Below are 20,479 nucleotides of genomic sequence, written 5' to 3' on the forward strand. Positions count from 1 at the left end.
GTTGGACATTCCTTTCTCCGTGTCTCTCTGTGTCCCTGTCTGTTGTGTCCGTCTGTGGTATCACGTCTCACGCCTCTAACATCATATCTCTCATGTCCACCGCTCACTTTTAAAATGTAAATATCCATATAGCGCTCATTAATCTCCGTGTCATATCGGTCTCGGTGGAACTCGCCTTCCTTTCCCGGAGCCTCATCCCATCTCGTCTCTCTGTTTTCTCTATCTCTGTAAGCGCTGAAACGGTTTCAAAGCTTCTTGATTATCCTGTTGAGCGAGCGTTACGGGCTGGTTGCAAATGTGATTTGCATGCGAGAGTGGGGTTGGTTTAAAAACCACAAGAATATTTAACTTGGTCGAGTGTGTAACATATGCGATGAATACTTTTTGGTTCTTTCGGTAAAGTCACGTAGGTAGAAAAATAATAGATCACGAAAAAACTGCTGTACTTCAGCAGTTTTTTCCTTGCTGTGGTTGTCCCACCTGATGACGATTGCTTGTGTTACGATCGAAACGTCGTGATCTATTATTTTTCTACCTACGTGACTTTACCGAAAGAACCAAAGAGTATGGATTCCTGCAGTCACGAAAGCTTCAAATCAGATATGCGATCAAATTAAGTTAAGAAAGCATTGTTGGCGTTCTGGCTGCATGCTGCATTTCCCTGACTCTGTCTGCAAGTTTCCCAGCCTTGCACCCAGTCTCATAGTCAGCACTCTCGATCTATCTGCTGATCACTGGTGGTTAAATCATGATTTTGTAGGCTGCCTCTGTCTCCTTCCCCTCCATTCCGCATCTTGTCTCTCCGCCTTGCAAACGCTTCTTCTTGACGAACGAGGGGAATTGCACAACTAAAAGAGAGGAGGTGTTTGACTGTGGTGACCGAAACGCACGAATACTAAAAAAACTGTGCAAATTTAATGGCAGCAAGAGAGAGGCACCAGACAAGTTAGGTCCAGGTGCAAGTCAGCTCGGAGTTTTTGTGCCCAGTCAGGAACACATGTCGAGGAGTGAAGGGAGGAGGGGACCATGGGTGATGGGGAGCGACTCGCCGCTGGCATCAGACAACATCTCGGCAGGCAGCAGCGATCCCATGTTAACACTCTGTATGCAACGTGCCATCAGATCACCCGGTGTGCACCTGCTTCATTACCTTTCTGATTACTTGAATTCCAAACAATTGCTTAAAACTAATTATTTAAAGGTTGTTAATTATCATACGGACAGCAAGCAAGGACGACCGTTGCAGCCAGTGCACCCGGATGACGCCACTGGAGAGCCTGCAAGCATGACGCACAGTGCCAGTATTTACCGATCTCGTGGAATCAACTCGTAGATTCACACAACCCTTTGTCAATCCACTGCTGGATGAAGGCCTCCCCGGTCACGTGGGTTTGCGTGAGTACGCTCCACAGTGGTCAGTGCGGAGTTGTGAAGGTGGCGAGTGGGTGGAGTGGGGTTGTTCACCAGGACCACGTTCACTTATCACTTGCCACTGACGGTAGCCGTGCGGCGATGAATGTCCGCGCAAAGAAAACGATCACGAAGTTGTCCCGCGATCCGGTTACGTTTCTTTGAATCGACCGGCCGTGGCGCGATGATTCTGGACGGTGGCCAACGTGAAACCTAGGGGTTTAAACTCTGACTGAAGATATTCCGGAAGATGGATTTGTATTCATTGATGTCCCGTCTTGAAAATCTCCTATTATTAAAATCTCCCGGATCGCTTTCAGTCGCCACCGGGAGATCGATGTCAATTCCGGTAGAGACTCTCGGATCAATCCGGGAATAACCCGAGACAATCCGGTACAAGGGTTGGCAATAGCCGCTGCTGGCGATTGTACAGTGGCTGCCTGTGCAGCGGATTTGACAATGAGTGTTGGGCAGGGCTGTTCCGTGTTACAGTAAAACCTGCCCTCTGCACAGAACGAGGGCTATTGCCGGATCAGCTGTTGTTGTGCAACGCGGCGGCGTGTGAATGGAGGCTGTTAAAGAGAAACCCGTTCGTACACCAGAGTCTATGAAACGACACGTGTGCGTCGTCGTCGTACTCATGCAAAGTGTACAACTCAAGAGTGACTGCTGATTGTGAGTGATTGTGTGTTCAGAGTACTGTGGCCAGTACGCGTGTGCTGTGTGTACGGTGAACTTCTTCAGCACCGCGCGTGGAGCCACCGGGGTTTGATGGGAGGTGCGGTGACGCGGTGCTCCCTTGTTGGAGTCTGGCTTGGTGTAAGCCGGGTGAAGAGTGGGATAATGGTCTCATTGTGTGTGACTCCGAGGCTGGGTTGGTGAATTACACCGCAGCGATTGTGTATTGCGAGGGTGACAGTACAGCAAGTGGATTTGGGAGCATGTTTGTTTATTTCAGGTGCTCCGGTTTCTTCCCGTAAGCAAAAAAATTATAATTGAAAACGAATTGGTCAAACATCCCAGATAAGAAAGAGGTAGTGGACACTCAAAGTGCTTTGCTCTTTGACAATAACATCTGATAACCCAGCAGCAGCGTTTGTTTAAGAAGCCAGGATGTCAAAACCGGTCCTGAGTTGGCTTGCGTAAACAAATACTTGAAAGCCAGTTGGTCAATGGACTTAGATATTTAATATAATTCTGAGACTCACAGAGACTTTTGCTTGTATCTGCTTGTGGCTCAGTGGTAGCCTCTTCTGGATAAATAAAGGAGAATTGCTTATTTACGGAGTAATTATGATACACTTCAATTAAGCTGCATAGATTTAAACAGTGGGAGTCCGGTGACAATCATCGTCCGTCGCAGTTTGCAAAGGCAAACGGAGTACAGTCCTCGCAGAGGCTTAGAGGCGGATGTTGTATTTTTATTTTGCTCTTAACTAACAGATGGGTGGGTAACTTTGAAGTTGAGGTTCCGGAGTCCTGAAACTGAACGGCAGTAACGCTGCTGCTGCTGCTGGATCCCGTGTCGCCACCTTCTCAGTCGGGGTGCAAAGTCCACTGCGCCGGTGGCCACCAGCGGAACGCCCCGAGAAATCCGAGTGCCCCCCATTGGCGCTGTGGCCTGCTTAATGGGTTTAAGGTTGCAGGTTGATAATAATAATTGGTGTCATGTGATGTCTCTCCCTCTCTTCTCCTTAATGTATCTGTGTATGCGAGTCTTTCAGTCTCTTTGTCAGGTGCAGTGTTTTGTTGTCGCTGTGTGTCTGGTCTCTCATGGCGCGTGACTTTGTGTACGCCGCGTGAGTGTGTGTGTCTGCGTTTCTGGGGGAAGCGGTGGCATACAAACGTGTCCTGGGCCCCTTTCAGCCACCTCGGTTTTACACGAGTGCCTGGTACGGTGTGTAAACATCACCGCTGGAGAGACGAAGGCTGCTGGGCGTGGTGCTGCCACCAGCCTTCCTCGTGTGCCATGCGGCGGAGGCGGCTTTATAGGCGCTTGTGAACAGCCTCTGCCAGTTATATGGTGATGTTTGCTTTATCACTCGCCCTGTGGGTGTCTATCCAACTGTCTGTTTGAAATGCCCTTTTACCTGTCCACATTTTATATCTCTTTCTGTGTCAATCTGTCATCGTGCGTCTGTCACTTGTACGTGTCTGTCTGTGTCGTTGTTTATCTGCCCGTGTGTCCTCCCTCTCTCACTGTTTTTCTCCGCCCTGTGCGTCTGTCCCTTCGTCTGCATTTCCCTGTTTCACGAATGTGTGCGTGCCTGTCTGTCTGTGTCTACCGCAGGTGTTCCCTTGGAAGGAGCTGGAGAATCTGTATTTCCGAGACAAGAAGTTTTTGATCGAAGTGCAAGATACAAGGAGGTGAGTTCGGAGCGCTCTCTTAACACCAAGTAGCAATAAGTGGACCATGAAACCACCAACATCTAATGTGATACCTCAAACCAGGTGACCCCCTGCTGACAATGTCCTCTACGTGTCTTGGGGTAACGTACAGACAGAGATATTTTGTAGACGCAGGGCTCTTTAAGAGCGGTATAAAAAGAGCAGAGAGTTTTAACTTCCACCAAGCGAACGCACATCGATGGGGGAGAGTGGTGGCACGGTAGTTCGCACGGTGCGCTACGAACACCGCGTCATGAGTGCACGGCTGTCATCAGTGGCGAGTGATATCTGAACCACTTCCTGTTCCCCTGCTTCACAACCCGCGTTGACCAGCGTGGGGAAGTCTGGTCAGATAACCGCCAAGCGAAACCGACACGGTTTGTTTGGAGGCCTTCATCCAGCAGTGGATTGATCAAGGTGGTGTGTGATGAACATACAACAAAACATTCTCAAGGCAGGTTAAATCAAAGTGGCTCCAGGCTCAAATGGCCACAGGGCAGTGATCATCTCTCCACAAGCTCACGGTGGAATTTCCCCAGTCACATGTTGCAACTATTGTTGACTTCTCCAAGTTTGGTATTCATTTTATTCACCCCTTGAGGGAGGGGGCGTGATGATTTGGCTAGGATGTCAAATTTGTCACCTTCTGATTAAGAATCGTGAGCTCTAAACGCAATGTCACTTGACTGGTTCCCACCAAGCAGCCAAATCGTAAACAAAGCAAACCTATAGTAGAAGACGATTAAAAGTAGAAATTTTGTTTTATGAAACCAGCTGACAGCGTATTGATGAGCCTCCTCACGGATGTGGGGTAATATACAGGACAAGTTTTATAGTCCCAGTCATCTGAAGAGAATAAACCTGACACGGGACGGAACTTATTAAATGGAAAGGAACAAATGAAAATTACAGGTTTGCAGATCAGTCGGTTATTTAGAGTTAGGCCCATGGAGCTAATCCGTTCTCTTTCGATGGCGACTGGGGCAGACCGTCTGGGTGCGTCACGTGGGAAGGGAAGGTTTGGAGGGGCTGCATACAACAACAGCAGGGACATTTTATAAACATGGATAGCAGTAAATATATATTTTTACTAATAAACAACAAGAACTATGTACGATGGAAATCTGGATAGAAATGCATCCTAACGGGACGCATGAGAGAGGAGCGAGCGCTCATCACACGTGGCGTTTATAACGTAAAGGGTTACAGTAGCATTTGATGAGACGGATGAGATTACATATGAAACAAAACACATATTATTGTCATCTGAAAGCAATCGTGAAGGGGAGGTGACTCGTCACCTGCCTCATTAACATCTTCTGAGCAAATGACATTCGCGAGAGGTATTGCCGGAGTTGACCTCTTTGGCCAAAAGACACTCAACCGAAAGGGCACCATAACTTGTAAATAAAGATTAATTGGCTGATGGTAATTTCCATCTTAATGCCAGAGATAAAGCAATGATGTTTATATTGAGGTCATAAGTGATGAATGGATTTAGCTTGGTCTATAAAGAAACATAATATAGGATGGAAAAACGTGGTCTCGACTCTGTGTGGGTGACGGATGGACAAGCTTTGCCCCACCGCTGCACCCCGTGCTATTTGCTTTCCTTGAACAAACGCGAGAATGATTCCTTGGGTTCACGGAGCCTCCTCAGCGGAGCCTCTTCGCCAGACGCTTGCGCTGTGCGAGAGCTCGTCTGGCCGTTGTGACGTTTCTGATGGCTGAGACGACGCGCTTTGTGCCCCGAGACGTAACGGAATCCCGTGCGCTCGGTGTAGTGAGCCGTGTCGACGTGAACCCTGCTCACTCGGCCGGCATTCCTCAGCAACGCGGTGGGGCGTTATCACCCTTCTTCCTGTGGTCGCGAAGCTTCACTCCATGGTAATGGACTTGTATGTACATGTACGTTGAACTTCTTTCGCACCGTACGTAGCCAGCTGTGTTAATCGGAGGTGTGGGGGAAGGACGACATTACTCAACACAAAAAGCAGTTTCAAAGACAAATGAGTTGTAAATTTAGATTTAAAAGTGCGTAGCTCCAGCGACGGTTAACGACATTTTACGAAGATTTCACAAGCAAGTGGTGATCCTAGGGAACAGCTGGCTCCTGCCATAGGAACGTGGCATTTTCATTACTGGCTTTCATTGGGGGTAAGCGATGCTCCAGTGCTTGTCAGAGCGTTGAGGTGCTCCGATTAACTTCAATTCACGGAATAACGATAGTAACATCGTTACAATCACACTTTTGAGTTTAAATGAAATAAAACTTTATCTGTTAAGGTGCCGTAATGTTCCGTAAGCAGAACATTTCAAATCGGCGAGACAAACTCTAGACCTTTTAAAACAGATGGTTCACAGCGTACCGAGATTACATCCCGACTCCCCCGTGATGAGAGAAACAAAGTAGCCGCAGAGCCCCTTTTCAGTTGGCCCATTACTCTGTCAGCGACGGCTACGCCGGGAGATCGAAGCGACGACCTCTGGACCGCAAGTCCGACGCTCCGACCGTCACGGCACGGCGGCAGCGCGCGCCCACCCTTAGCAACGCACGCACGCCGTAGCTAGCGAGGCAAATCGAGATCGGGTTGGCACCCACTTAGCGGGCCCAGTTTTACGGGAAAAAGTCATCCCCTCGACAAATAATGCCGACGTTGTGGCTCGCGGCGAGCGCAGCAAGGCGGCGGCGCGTTTGACAACGGGGCGAGCAGATAGACGGGGGGGGGGGGGGGGGTGTCGCGTTCACAGAGATGGGCGATTGCGGCTTGGCCCGGCCACGCGCGAGGAGATTTTCCCACCGATAGCCGCGTGCCTCCAACCCGCGCGGCCGCCGAGAAGCCCCCCTCCCGCGCTCGTAGCGGCGGAGGAGGTGGAGGGGCTCCGGGCGATATTTACAGAAACGTACGCTGCGAGACGGCGGCCGAGCTGCCGCGTCTGCGCTCCGCGCTGTCGAGGCGCGAGCGGTGTTGTGTCTTCCCGCCCCAAAACAAAATGCGCCGGCGGGGCAACATTCGCCCGCTCCCGGTGTCACGGCGAGGACAAACGCGCGCTGCCTTCTGGAGGCCGCTTGAGCCGAGCGTCGTGTAGGGGCTCATCCGTTTCAAGGACAATCCATGCATGATGAATGCATATTTGTTTGCTTGTTGTACCACAAGTGTGTGGTGAATGCAGACCTTGTAATAGATGCGTGTCTTTGGTGTTAACCATCTTAACACCTCCTGTATTATTGCCAGAAAGGGTGAAAGCCTTTTCTTCTTTATAATCTTAATACCGGCAAAAAAGGTCCCGTAGAGATGACAAATCCTGCTACGACAGCGGCTTGTTCGTGATGTCCGCGCTGAGCTGCTGTTGTGTTTTTTTTATCGTATTGGGCCTTCTGCCTTGATGTCGAGCCAATGTTATCAGGGGAAACATCACATTAATTCATTCCCTCTTTGATTGCGGAGTTTCTACAGCCAATTCCCAGTTAAATACACCTCAGACAGTTCTCAGCCGTAAAATAAATACTGACATTCATGCCCAGTCAGACGAAGCCTTCCACCCGATTAAAAAACAAAACGTCAAGTTAAGTTGTAGAATTTTACATTTAATGTTCCTTTGAAAAATATCTTGAACGTCTCCTGCGGTAAACAAGCGAGGTGCATTGCTCATCATTGGTGGCCCAGGGCCAGTGGTGGAAGTTCCTCATTCCTTGGGCAGGGCCAATCTATCCACGTTAAAAAGTGTATCGTAATAGACGATGACTATATAAAAATTCCAACCCCCTGTCTAGCCATCGGGCAGAATTTACTAAGTATTTCTAAATGTGTTTGAGAGTGATGGAACAATAATATTGACATACGGCTCACTACCTAGAACCCCATTGATTTGAGTCGTGTCAGTGCTCTCTCTGGCTTCGCTCACAATGAACCGTCTGACTCGCAGGGCGCTTGTTCCATCCATAATAAAAACCAATAAAACACTGCGACACATTGTTCAATGTATGCAACTAGTGTATGATCTGTATCAACATTCAAGCTATGGTGGGTTAATCAGTTTGCTTAACATTCTGACTGGTACTCTTTGGTTCTTTCTGGTAAAGTCACGTAGGTAGAATAATAAAATAAAATATATCATGTCATATGATATATTATTTTTTTTTCTATCTACGTGAGTTTACCGAAAGAACCAAAGAGTATGGATTCCTGCAGTCACGAAAGCTTCAAATCAAGATTCTGACTGTATGTAAAAAACAAAGAGCTCCCGTCTAGCCGTATAGACCGCTGGGGCAAGGGAGGTCGTGTGGCTAGCACCACACCCTTCCCACCTTTGTCTCCCCAGCGCTTGATTTATTTACACCCGGCCCCAGTTGTTAGTCGACAGGCCCCGGCCCAGTTTACAGACAGCGCGAGTGCGTGGCCGGGGATTTAGCCCAGATGACTACCTGCATCACCGGCACCCAACGACCATTGTGCAGAACAGCTAGACGGCGATGGTGACGGTGGGTTGATGCGCGTGCAGTGGAATCAGTCTTTCGCGCAACCATTTCGTCCAGTTGTGTACACGGCGTGCAAACAATTGGACGTCGGCGCTCCCCGAGCTGAAGGAACGTTGCCATTGTGCGCGAGCAGATGAACCTGCTCATCCACCGCACGCCGGTTTCCGCGGTGAACCCCGTGAGCGCGTGAGGGTTTATGGGACACGGTGCGACCATGTGGGCGGCTGGAGACGCGTAGCCCAGCAGTCGTGCGAGTGTTGTTTGTACATCATAGGTGCTTGCTAACAGCACTTGCCCAGACAGTCCGTTAAGGCTATATGGGGGATCTTTGTTTGTTTTTGTCTGGGGAGCGGTAGTGTAGCGGTTAGCATGCTGTGCTACGAACCTGGCAACCCCCCGAGTTCGATTCCCGCTCACGGCCAACACCGGTGATGGTGATCTGAACCGGTCCTGGGCATCTTCTTGGTCGATTCGGCCTGGGGAGACGAAGGTGGCCAGGCGTGGTGATGGCCACCCACTCCATTGTGTGCCGTGCCGGCCTTCATAGGTGCTATTCGCTAACAACACTTGCCCCAATAGCCTGTTGAAGGCTACACGGGGGATCTTCTTCTTTAGAATGTGCTTATGGGGGGAGCTGTGGCACTGTGGTTACCGCACTGCGCTGTGAACCTGATGTCCTGAGTTTGAGTCCGGGCCACGGTTAACATCCATCAGCCTCTTTCAGCATTCTTCTATAGAACTCTTACTTTATGGTTTTCTACATTCAACAAAATAGCAACATTGCACAAATATGAGAGGAAAATGAAAGAAGAGAGTTCTACCGAGCTTATTGCACAAATGCGTCTAAAACTTGGCAACAATGCTTTAAATGTTAACATGCATCTTGCATTCTGCCTTTGTGTGTCTGCTTGTTCTTACTTTTTTGCATCTGTTTAAATAGGTCATTTGCTTCAGGCATACCACATTCAAATCATGTTTAGCTTGTCATATCTATTGATATATAGACAATCCAAAATGTAATACGTACATACGGTTGGATGAACCCACCATCCCTCTACTCTCGATAAACTAGGTACCGCTTTGTGTGCTGAGCCAGCGGTAGAAATTGGATATTCCCGTGACGAGGCCCAGTTTATCCAAAGACCTCCGATCGCCGTCGACTGTCCGCAAGCGGCACCTATTGATTCTAATTGTCGACGGAGCGACGAGTTTCCGAGGTCGGTCTCGGGGCGGGGGTCCTCGCGACCGCGAGTCGAGCGCTTTGCCCTGGACGCTGCCATGCCGTTGGCCGCCCTCGCCGGACCTCGGCTTGCGGCGGTGGCCGCCGTCGGCACGGGCCGCCCGACGGTGGCAGCGCCCCCGTGGTGCGGCGCAGGGATTGAGCCGCGTGTCCTGGGGCCCCTTGTCGTGCGCTCCGCAGGCAGTGCGTCGTGAGCCGTCGATCGTTTGGACCGGGCGGTGTAGGAGGCGGAGGCGGAGGGGGAGGAGGGGCGGGCGTGGTGGTGCACACGTGGTATGGATCGACGTCTCTGATCAAGTGCATCTGGGCCATGGCCATCAGCCAGCACCAATTCTACCTGGACAGGAAGCAGAGCATGGTGAGTCGGACGTGCGGGGCGCTACGGCACAACGCCGGTCCTCTTCTGGAATCCTAAGTCTTCTACGACGGTAAAGAGGTCGTCATGGCCTGGGACATTGGTCTTCTCAGCTGGCCACATTGCTTGATTCTTTCTCGCACAGTTGACATCTTCCTTGAGGAGTCTCATCATCATCATCGTCGTTGCCGTATGGCTGTAGGTCACCACCATCTGGCTGCTGTGGGTTACCTGCTGTCCTAAACCTTGCGCAGTGCAACCTCATTGCAACCTATTATTGTCCCCATTGTTTTCCTGCAATTTTATGTTACGAATATCCAAGTTGCTTACCCCATACTGCCTCCTAGGGCTTGTGGCCTTGCGAGGAAAATTTTACACCAAGCGATGTTTATACACCGCATCAAGTACTCATTTGAGGTTGAGTCGACCTAGGGGAGGCCCCGGACCAGTTCAGATAATTATCTGGTGACGAATATAAACCAGTGACGATTATGACCGTCACCCGTTATGGCCGTGAGCGGAAATCGAACTCAGATCGCCAGGTTCGTAGCGCAGCGCGCTAACCGCTCCACCACCGCTCCGCACCAGGCCAAGATTGCTGCAGCTCGGAGCCTCGGGGAGATGATGTCCGACCTGGACGACGCCGGCTCCGTGCGTGCCGCTCGGCTCACCAGCGTCGGCAGCAAGAACCTGCTGAACAGCCGGCCCAGCTCCAGCAGCCTCTACTCCACAGGTCTCCCCCCTCGCCCCCATCACGCTCTCCCCCCTCACGCTCTCCCCCCTCACGCTCTCCCCCATCACGCTCTCCCCCCATCATGCTTTCCCCCCTCACGCTCTCCCTCCTCGCGCTTTCCCCCCTCGCGCTCTCCCCCCTCGTGCTCTCCCCCCTCACATATTCATAAATGGACGAATATATGAATACGAAGTTCATGAGTATGCAAACATCACACCACCTGGCTTCGACATTCCTCCTCGAAGACAATGGTACAACCATGAACCGCATCGGAACGCCAACTTGCACATCTCCTTAATGGAAAATAACAGGCATGAGCCACAGCAGTCCGGCAGTGCAACCCCAACTATTCGTTGCCATCAGCACGATAATTGAATACAAATGGACGAAATCAACACCAGCGGTAACGATAGCGCCACTGCCGCTTCTGTTGTTGTTGCTGCCGCTGCCGCCGTTGCGACCGCAGACTCGGTGGACACGGAGGCGAACGATGCGGCGGCGCGCGAGATGCTGACGTCGCTGCGCAGCAAGCAGAGCGAGCTGCAGGAGCAGCTGCAGGAGCAGCTGCAGGAGCTGCGCAAGATCTGCCTGCGCGAGGCCGTGAGTTCCACCGTCCCGGCTTCCGTCCCACGCCGCCGCCGTCCTCCCCGCCAATCCTCCCTTCGTCAAGTCTCTACGTTTCCATGCTCGCCCTCTGGCGTGTCAGGCCCGGGCTGAGTTGGAGCCGTGACAGTCTTCCCCCTGTCTTAGCGGGCTTCTTAAAAGTCACCGCCCCCCTCAATATGATTTGCGATTGATTGGAAAATCGTTTGCGATGGGACGTCTCGTTGGTTCGCAAGGAGTGGCCGGGGTTGTCGATTGATAAGCGCCGTGGCAAACGCGTCGTGACGCGCGGACAAATGTTTAAAATGTGTGACTTGAACGGCGCGCATTCACACACACCGAACATCGCACCCGCTCAAGCACGCGCACACGCGCACACGCATACGCGCACACGCAGGGGTAAATCAACACGAACGCAGGTGAGCGGTACTCGCCAACCCAGTTCACACGGAGCGTGCCACCGCCCGCCCGCAGGAGCTGACGGGGAAGCTGCCTGCGGAGTTCCCCCTGCAGGGCGGGGAGACGCTGCCACGCGTGCGGCGCCGCGTCGGAGCCACCTTCCGCCTCGACGAGACCAAGATCCGGCCCAAGGGCCTGGTGAGCGTGGGGGGAGCGTGGGGGGAGCGTGGGGGGAGCGTGGGGGGAGCGCGGGGGGGAGCGCGGGGGGAGCGCGGGGGGAGCGCGGGGGGAGCGCGGGGGGAGCGCGGGGGGAGCGCGGGGGGGAGCGCGGGGGGAGCGCGGGGGGAGCGCGGGGGGAGCGCGGGGGGAGCGCGGGGGGAGCGCGGGGGGAGCGCGGGGGGAGCGCGGGGGGAGCGCGGGGGGAGCGCGGGGGGAGCGCGGGGGGAGCGCGGGGGGAGCGCGGGGGGAGCGCGGGGGGAGCGGCTCTCAGGTGAATGACTGTGGCTGATGGGTAATTATTGCTGCGAGGCCAATCGAGGCGGCTGTGTGGTGAATGAAGAGCTATGGCTGTCAAATGCATGACTGCTACTTTCTGGTGAATGACTTTGGTTGACCTTGTGAACGACTGTAGCTGTCTGTCCGACGACCGCGGATGTCCGTGATGTGGCTACGGTCGACCGTGTAAGTGACCGCGACCGACCGTGCGAACGACCGTGGGGTGGCAGGAGAGCGAGCTGGAGCGGCTGGAGACGGAGTTCTCCGTGCAGGAGGGGATCGTGCAGGCGGCGCTGAAGCTGGCCAAGGAGGAGGGGCTGCAGCGCGCCACGCGCAGGCGGCGCAAGGCCGACTACGCCGCGGCCGCCGTTAAGCTGCAGGCCCAGGAGGCGGCGATCAACGCGCTGCGCGAGCGGGCGGGGAGGAGGCCCACACAGAGAGCCTCCGTCATCGTGCCGGGTGACCGCTCGCCCCGCCGCGCGACATCCACCGATTGTGCCTGCGAGGCGCTGGGAACGCGGGCGGGAATTGTGAGAATCTGGCGCGGGGTTTGAAGTGCGGCGCTTGCGACCTTCGCTCTGAAACGGCTGCCGTTGTTTCCTCGTGCCTCCTCGGTTGCAGATGACCTGATTCTGTCGGAAGAAAGCTCGATCTCGGACGGACTTCCAGCTGCCGACGGTCAGTATCCCAACGTTGCTACGTCCAGCGACGCGCCTTGCACTGCGCCCGTGGCACCGCATTGCAGCCCTCCTGACCCTTAGTAAAGCAATGGAATGAATTATTTTTGCACCATTATCGCAGCCCACGTTGAGCATTCTCATGAGCGATGTGTCTATACAGCCACAAGTTACAATATGCTGCATATTTTTGCACAGTAGACTGCACAGCCAACAGGCCTCCCGTGATAATCTTGGTCTAGAAGAAAGCTTGGCTATGAGTCTACAATCTTGTAATTATTTACATTCCTAACTATTGTAGTTAAAACAACGTTGTGAAGTTGCTCCTCTTCAGTTGTTTCCCCACGGAATACGGACGCACGATGATGCACACTCCCTCTCCTGTAGGCACGGGAGCAGGGAGCAGGGAATAGAAACTTTGCTCGTTTCAAACTCTAGCTGAAGAATTGCTTTGATCACAGTTCTAACGGTTTCACGTTGTTGTCGGGAGGGAGCGAGTTTTGGCGGAAGCTCTTTTGTCGCTGGCGCCGGCCAGATGGCCCCGTGGGCGCAGCCCGCCGACCCGCCCGGCAGCCCGTGGGGAGGACTCGAAACCGGGCGCCACGGCGGTGAAATGTTAACTACCTCGCCTGGTATACAGGAGGTCGTGGATTCGATCCCAACCCTGACGCCTGCTGTATATTTGGCGTTTGCGTGTCTCTCTCTCTCCCCATGGTCGTGTGGATTTTTCTCCGGGTCCTTCGGTTTTTCCCTCCACACTTAGAATCAACGTCATGCGTTTAAGGGTATTTGGCTGCTGTACATTTCCAGACGATAAGCCACTTCGTTGAGCTATCATTTGTGACCAGGTCGCTTTTGAAAAATAACTACATCGCTCAGTGGGCATTACCTGTTAAAATAAACAACAGTTTAGTTGTAGTTTTAGTAGTTTTAACCGTCCGCTGTGGCTCTTCCACAGACGACATTTCGGTGAAATCTGCAGTGCCCGCCGAGCGAGCGGTCACCCCGTCCCTGCTGGAGGATGGCCGCAAGGGGCAGCACGGCTCCCCCAACGGGATCCTGCACTACGCCTTCTCCACCCTGACGCTGCGCAGGAGCAAGGGCGCGCGGCCCAGCTCGACGCGCGCGCGCTCGCAGTCTCGGGCCAGCCACACCAGGTGAGCAGCACGCACTTGGCTTCTCTGTGTTGTGATGTTCGTGTGTGCGTGTGTATATTGCTGTTGGCGTGTGTGTGCGCGTGTGTATACATCGGGTGGAGGGGTAGCGCAACGGTTAGCGCTCTACGCTACGAACCCGGCAACCCGATTTCAATGTGTAAACATCGCCACTGGGGAGACGAAGGAGACCGGACGTGGTGTTGGCTACCCACTCCCTCGTGTGCCGTGCCGGCTTTCATAGGTGCTCGCTAACAGCACTTGCCTCAACAGTCTGTTAAAGGCGGGGAGGGGCGTTGGGGGGTGGCGACCGCGCCGTGAGGAGAGCTGGGAAGGGCTGCAGCAGCCACATCAGTGACCACACGAAGAGCTCCGTCTGCATTCTATGCAAAGTGGCAGTCACCTTTTGTCTGACGTTCGCCGCCTGCCCTGAACATCGAGTCCCGCTGCCCGCACGCCGCTCGGCCTTGCTGGCTTTGATAGGTGCTCGCCAACGGCAATACCTCCCGACGCTCTGTAAGTCTACATAGTAGGCTTGTAATGAGTCGGCTAATTACGTGCTAATGTTGCTTTAGAGCAATTGGATGGGTGAGAAAGCACAAACGAGAGATTAAACATTGACATTGCAAACAAGATAAATACAAAAATGATTCGTGAATGTGATCATGACGATTCTGTGAATTGGCAGAAAGAGTGGAGTCGTTTCATGCCTACGTAATGTGTCTTTGCGTGTGTGTGTGTGTTGCATGTATGCATACAGGGGATCTTTATGTTTGCATAGAGTGTAAACCTTTATAGTTCATATCCATGCGTGTTTGTATATCAAACACGTGAGTCTTGTAATACGAACGGTTACGTAGCCTAGAGGTCTGAGTGCTTTCCACTGAAATAATTTGACACCGGGTAGACGATTCGATTCCCACTGCAGCCACCCGGCAGTGTGCTCGTTAAAGACCACGTGACGTTATTCACAAGAGTAGGTCATCGCATGCCATTGTCGTAGCGGGAATCATGGATGTAAACATGAAACCAGATAAACAGCAATCATGGCTTGCAAGTTAATGGAACACACGGTGGGCCATCACCTGCTTAAAGGGCAATTGATTTATGGGCTCTCAGGTGAGCAGGCTTTTTGTAATGAATGGGCACCTTTCTTTATTGAGGCGGTGTGATGGCATGTGCTCATGTCTGGTCTGACCACACTGCATTAGTCACGCCGGCTGGGTTGTTGGAGCTTGGCCAATTCATAGCCTCAGGGAGTCAATTCTGTCTGAGTTATTATAGCGACGTGTGTGTGTGTGGGCAGTGGCGTAGGAGAGAGCGTGGGAGCCGTAGTTGAGCGGTTAGCTCACTAGCCAAACCAGATTATCTGAACCGGTCCTGGGCCTCCCCTAGGTCGACTCGGCCTCAAATGAGTACCTGGTATGGTGTGTAAACATTACCACGAGCGAATCAAAGGCGGCCGGGCGTGGTTCTGGCCACCCACCCCCTCGTGTGCCGTGCCGGCCTTAATAGGTGCTCGCTAACAGCACTTGCCCCAAAAGCCTGCTAAAGGCTCCGCGGGGGATCGATGTAGTGGAAAGCGCACTGCGCCATGAACCCGGTGACCGGATTTCCACGTGGCGCACATCGACCCATTGCCCGCGTTCGACTCGACAGAGGGGAACCCAGCGTGGCTGGCGCCGCGAAGGGCAGCGGCGTGCCCTGGCCACTCGTGAACTCTGCGTTTCCAGTGGGCACTCTGGTTGGCACAGACGGCAAAAAACGTGTGCCCCCCCCGCCCCACCTAGACCTGGTTTCCAGTGACTTGTTCCTGAAATTGAAGAATCACTTGCAGGGAAGCAGTGGTGACTCTAGGAAACATGAAATAATCATAAACATTAAATAGGGGCCATTATGGAAAACAAATCCTGGTTGTCAAGGTAACACTGGTGCTCCTATGGTTAGACATCATACTGTCATAATAGGAATGTGAAATTCTTTTGGCTCAGGGCTGTAACAGAAGATGAGCACCAATGCCTCGATGCTCATTTGAGCAGCAGGAGATCGCTCATCGCTCGCGTTTCCCTCCCCGTTCCCTGCAGCACGGACGAGTGGAAGGACCCTGGGCCGGACCGCGACACCGCCCCCTCGCCGGCGTCCACGCCACGCACGTCCGGATCGAGTTCTCACCTCAGGTGCCCTCCGCCGCCTGCTTGCCAACGCCCAGGGGCAACCCGGGCTACCGCGAGCCCGTAGCACAGCAACTCCGCTCAAGTGACCCGGCGTTGCACGCAGTGCAGGCAACGCTCTCCCCACCCCGCTCTGCCACAGGAGGGAGAGAATTGCTCATGGCACGACAGTCGGGACGTTAATTGTCATTCCCAGGGCTGGTGTTGAGCCCAATTTTAATTAAAAAATCTAGTTTCTTCAGATGTGGCGTTTTGTGTAGTCATTGGCAAGCGAGTTTCCACTCGCCCAGCGGTGTTCGCTGTGGGCAGGAATTGGACCGGGGTCGCCGGCTTCGTAGCTCTGTGCGCGAACCTCTGCGCCACTGCTCAAAAGAGACCGTTCAGATTCTGTGCTTGGTATGAACGTTATCGACAGATTTGTCTGGTATTTTGTTGATCCTTCGATAATAGTGGATACAAGAACCACCAGAGCTCAGTCTACAACAGTAACACGACGTAACATAAAGCGAGTCACCATGTGTATAATGCACATGGTGACTCGGTAGGTTTTATAAAAGTGTTCAAAGCCCGTGGAAAAGGTCTCATTCTTTCATGATTGCCCCCTATTATTGATCGCCAACATTGCCCCACGGTATTGATCGCCAACCCCGTTTTCCCGCAGCTCGGTGGAGTCGAGCCCGGTGCGCTCGCGCTCCTTCTCGCACCAGCTCCTCTCTCGGCCGCTCGCCGTCGTCGGCCGGACCGGCAGTTCCGACCCCGCCGCGACCCCCGAATGGCCGGCCCCTCGCGAACGAGCGTGGGCCGGCAGGCGCCAAGGAACCGCAGCCCCCGCTCCTCGCCACCAGCAGCAGCAGCCCCACCAACACCGCCATCCTCTGTCACCGCAGCTGCGGCCACACCCGGACATCGTCGTCAGCGGCAGCGCGGGCCCCCTGGGCCGCGGCGGCGGCGGCGGCGTGGCGAGTTCGCCCGCGACGGACGGCCGCTGCTCGTTGGCCAGCCGCTCCGGCTCGGACGCCGGCTGGGCCGAATGGCCCGACGGCTGCACGCAGACGCTGGGACGCTACCCGCGCGGGCGCGACCACCGTCAGTCATCCGCCGCCGCCACCTCCGCCGCGAACGCCGCCTCCGAGTCGTACGGCCACGGCGCGGGCCCGCGGGGCTCGCACACGCCGGGGCCCCGCTCTCGCCGCGCCGCGCCCGCTCCGTCGCCCCCCGGGCTCGGCGGGGAGCGGCAGCAGGGCAGCCTGCGCAGGAGCGCCACGGCGCCCGCGCCCGGGGGAGTCTCCGGGCTCCGGACGCCCGTGCCGGCCGACGACGACGACGTCGGCGTGGAAGGGGGAGGCGCGCGGGAGCGCGAGATCGCCAAGGAGAGGCTGAAGATGTGGTATGACGAGAGGCGGCCGATCGCGCGCAACCAGTTCTACCAGAGCCTGCGCGCCGAGCCGACGCACGGGAGGCGAGTGAGCGCCGGTTCCACGTGCTTCTACGTCAGCCAGAAGCTGCAGCTGAGCCGGGAGACCGTGGACCGATGCAACGGTTCGTTCACGCGGTTGCTGCAACCCGGGCTGGCGGCGGTGGCGGCGGTGGCGGCGTTTGTGGCGTAGCGCAAGGGGAGCCGGGCGGGCGGAGGGGGGTCATTTACCGAATGTGTTTAGGGGCCTCGACACGTCCGTCACTGTTGCTCATAACAGCAGGAAATCTGTTGACATAAAAACATCATGCAGCATTCTGTATGATGTTTTGAGTCGGTGCCCCCTTTTAAGGAGGTGTTGGGGCTTTATCTGTGCCTTTGAGCACAGTGCTGCCTTAGTTTTGTGCAACCCATCCATGTTAGTTTATTGGGCCGCAATCAGAAAGAGTTGAACTTGGCCCAGGTTTTCTGTGTTTAAGCCATTGTCACTGGGAAACACTGGTCTGGATTGTTATTTTAATATTGGTTATTAAAGAGGCCGCTTGGCTGATATTCTTCATTACCCACTCTTGTCTCATGGCCAATTACAATTACTCATGAGGCCAGCAGATGGCAGCATCGCGAGTACAAAGACAACCTGCGTCCAGACACTCAAGTGATAGCCCCTTGTCTGTGTGGGGTTTCTACAGGAAATCCCACATTCAGAAATGGATTGAAAAATGAATTGACCAAACCCTCCCAAATCAGGATCTTCCTGATTAAGAGCGTGCAAAACTCGGCTTGGCTTTCCTGGACAAAAATCTCAAAGTATTGCTAACGCCCGTGCCTGTACAAGGTAACATTTCTCGTGTAAATGCATTATTAGCATTGCGCCTGTTTACCCAGGAAAGCTTCACCGTGTCTCCGGTTCTGCCAAATTTGGGAGCGGGTGACGATTGCCGTGAATCATCCAGTGTTACACGTTGGAAAAGACGGCGACATGAGCCAGCATCTCTCTCGGCGGGGGGCAGGGGGGGCTGTATTGGACCACTAAGCTGTGTTCGAATCCAGGTCTGTGGCACAAACGCTAAACCATACTCTGTGGAGTGTCGCGAGTTGGTCTCGGCCCAGTCGCCCACAGCGCCCATCACAAACGCACTCTGCGGTGTATACAGTCAGCCTGTTTGGACATGCCAAACAGCTCCCGTGGTACAACCCTAAAACGCGTCCGAGAGGGCCACGGCATAACCGTGAAAACCTATGCACCAGCTGCCTTGGTGTCATATAGTACCATAGCAGCTACTGTGCGGCGCCATGATCTAACAGATAGCCACTGAGAACCGTGAGCCAGTCCCCCTGCCGGTACGTGGGCTTCAAGGAGGCTGTGCTGTGTGTGTGCCGCAGGCCTGGATGTTGGCAGGAGAAGGGAGCCCATGGTTTACTCCCCGGGCACCGGGGACTCGGTGCTGCACGCTGCCGACCGGAGGCAGGAGGCCACATCCGCTACGGTGACGGCGCACGTCCGGTACGGGGGCAGGGGGCTAGTCGCGTGCGTGTGTCTCGCCACTGTCGCCGTCGCTGGTGCCGCGCAACAGAGACCTGAGATCTTCTCGGACACATCGGTGTTTAACATTAAACAACATACTCAAAAAAACTAAGACACCCCACATAGCATTTCACAGACTGTTAGGGCAAGTTCTTTTTGTGACCACCTATGAACGCCGGCACGGCACACGAGGGGGAGGGTGGCCAGCACCAAGCCCGGCCGGCACCACCTTTGTCTCCCACATGGTACCAGGCACTCATTTCAGGCTGAGTCGATCTAGGGGAGGAGGCCCAGGACCGGTTAAGATAATCGTCACTTGTGTTGGCCACGAGCGGGAATCGACCTCGGGTTGCCAGGTTTGTGGCGTAGTGCGCTAACCGCTACACTACCGCGCCCCACAAAAACATACACACACAGGCACGCTTATGTTAGGAACCTACTTGCTGTACTGCTAGCTTCTGACCGCCTTGCATCCTCTTGGTTTGGATAATTTACAGAACTTGGTGATGTTGACGATCCGCCGACCCCGACAAGGCCTGCTCTCTGCCTGCCTCGAGTGCCGCTGCTGTTCTCCTGTTCACCTCCAATCTCCTCTGTCTGACCTCGACCTCCCTTTCCCCTCTCTCCTCCTTGTCTTTCCCCCCTGTCCTCGCAGAGTGATGTACGTCGTTTCAACTCTCGTTACTGCTTCTCCCTCCCTGCCAAATGCCAACCTGACTTAGTGCCCCCCGCAGGTAACCAGCAGATAAAATAAAAACGCCACTCGGGGGGTTTCCTCGGTTGTGCCGCCGCGGCTCCTGCGATACGCTGTCGGGTCGTACCGCGCGTTGCTCGGCATGACGTCCGACGTTTCGCTCCACGCGCCGTACAACCCGAAAACTCATCGGGAGAGCGAGTTCTTAAAAACGAGTTCTTAAAAACGCTTCGCAGAAGAGGTGCGGCTATATTGCCGCATCGTGACGCATCGGTGCGGCGGTTGAAGCCCGTCAAATCCTCGCACCCTGCCACAGGATGGAGTCCCGCCATTACGGCGTCTACACAGCCCTGTGGTGCAGCGGCTCCCACCCAGCGCCGAGGGTCACGATGTCGCCGGGTCGCCGGCCGCCTCCCTGTTGACCACTGCGGCCATAACCAGCGCGGGCAGCGTGGCTCTGGATCAGTGTAGAGGCTGTACGGGGGCTGCTCGCTGCGCGCGGCGTGAATGGAATTGTGAAGCGAGGCTGGAGGGGAGCGTGGCGAGGGTATCCACACGCCGAGGACGCTGCCAGCCTGGCGCCGCAGTGACGCAGCACCACCCACAGCGGTTATGCCCCAGTAGCGTCACGTGGGGGCGCTATTGCAGTGCATCTAAAAATAACATTGTCACAAAAGGAAATATTTCCCGCTTTGTGGAACGCAAATAGTAGTTTTCCCATGAAGAGACTGGTTCCTGCCA

General features: G+C 54.3%; 1 protein-coding gene across 3 annotated transcripts in view; it reads left to right on the forward strand.

The window, feature by feature from the left end:
* LOC144730013 (FERM domain-containing protein 4A-like) overlaps positions 1-20,479 on the forward strand; it is a 116,629-nt gene that overhangs the window by 89,272 nt on the left and 6,878 nt on the right. For 2 of the 3 annotated variants that reach the window (XM_078610455.1, XM_078610457.1), the window contains exons 12-22: positions 3,701-3,777; positions 9,699-9,876; positions 10,462-10,606; positions 11,073-11,206; positions 11,684-11,806; positions 12,334-12,562; positions 12,725-12,781; positions 13,739-13,937; positions 16,019-16,111; positions 16,767-17,644; positions 18,903-19,023. In XM_078610455.1, the coding sequence (XP_078466581.1) occupies positions 3,701-3,777; positions 9,699-9,876; positions 10,462-10,606; positions 11,073-11,206; positions 11,684-11,806; positions 12,334-12,562; positions 12,725-12,781; positions 13,739-13,937; positions 16,019-16,111; positions 16,767-17,644; positions 18,903-19,023 (2,234 nt within the window). Of the gene's footprint in view, positions 1-3,700; positions 3,778-9,698; positions 9,877-10,461; positions 10,607-11,072; positions 11,207-11,683; positions 11,807-12,333; positions 12,563-12,724; positions 12,782-13,738; positions 13,938-16,018; positions 16,112-16,766; positions 17,645-18,902; positions 19,024-19,699; positions 19,779-20,479 lie in introns of all 3 variants that reach the window. The other variant, XM_078610456.1, reaches the window with a different exon arrangement.

Source organism: Lampetra planeri, chromosome 34 (assembly GCF_965212315.1).
Source record: "Lampetra planeri chromosome 34, kcLamPlan1.2.h2, whole genome shotgun sequence".
NCBI classification, from domain to species: domain Eukaryota; kingdom Metazoa; phylum Chordata; class Hyperoartia; order Petromyzontiformes; family Petromyzontidae; genus Lampetra; species Lampetra planeri.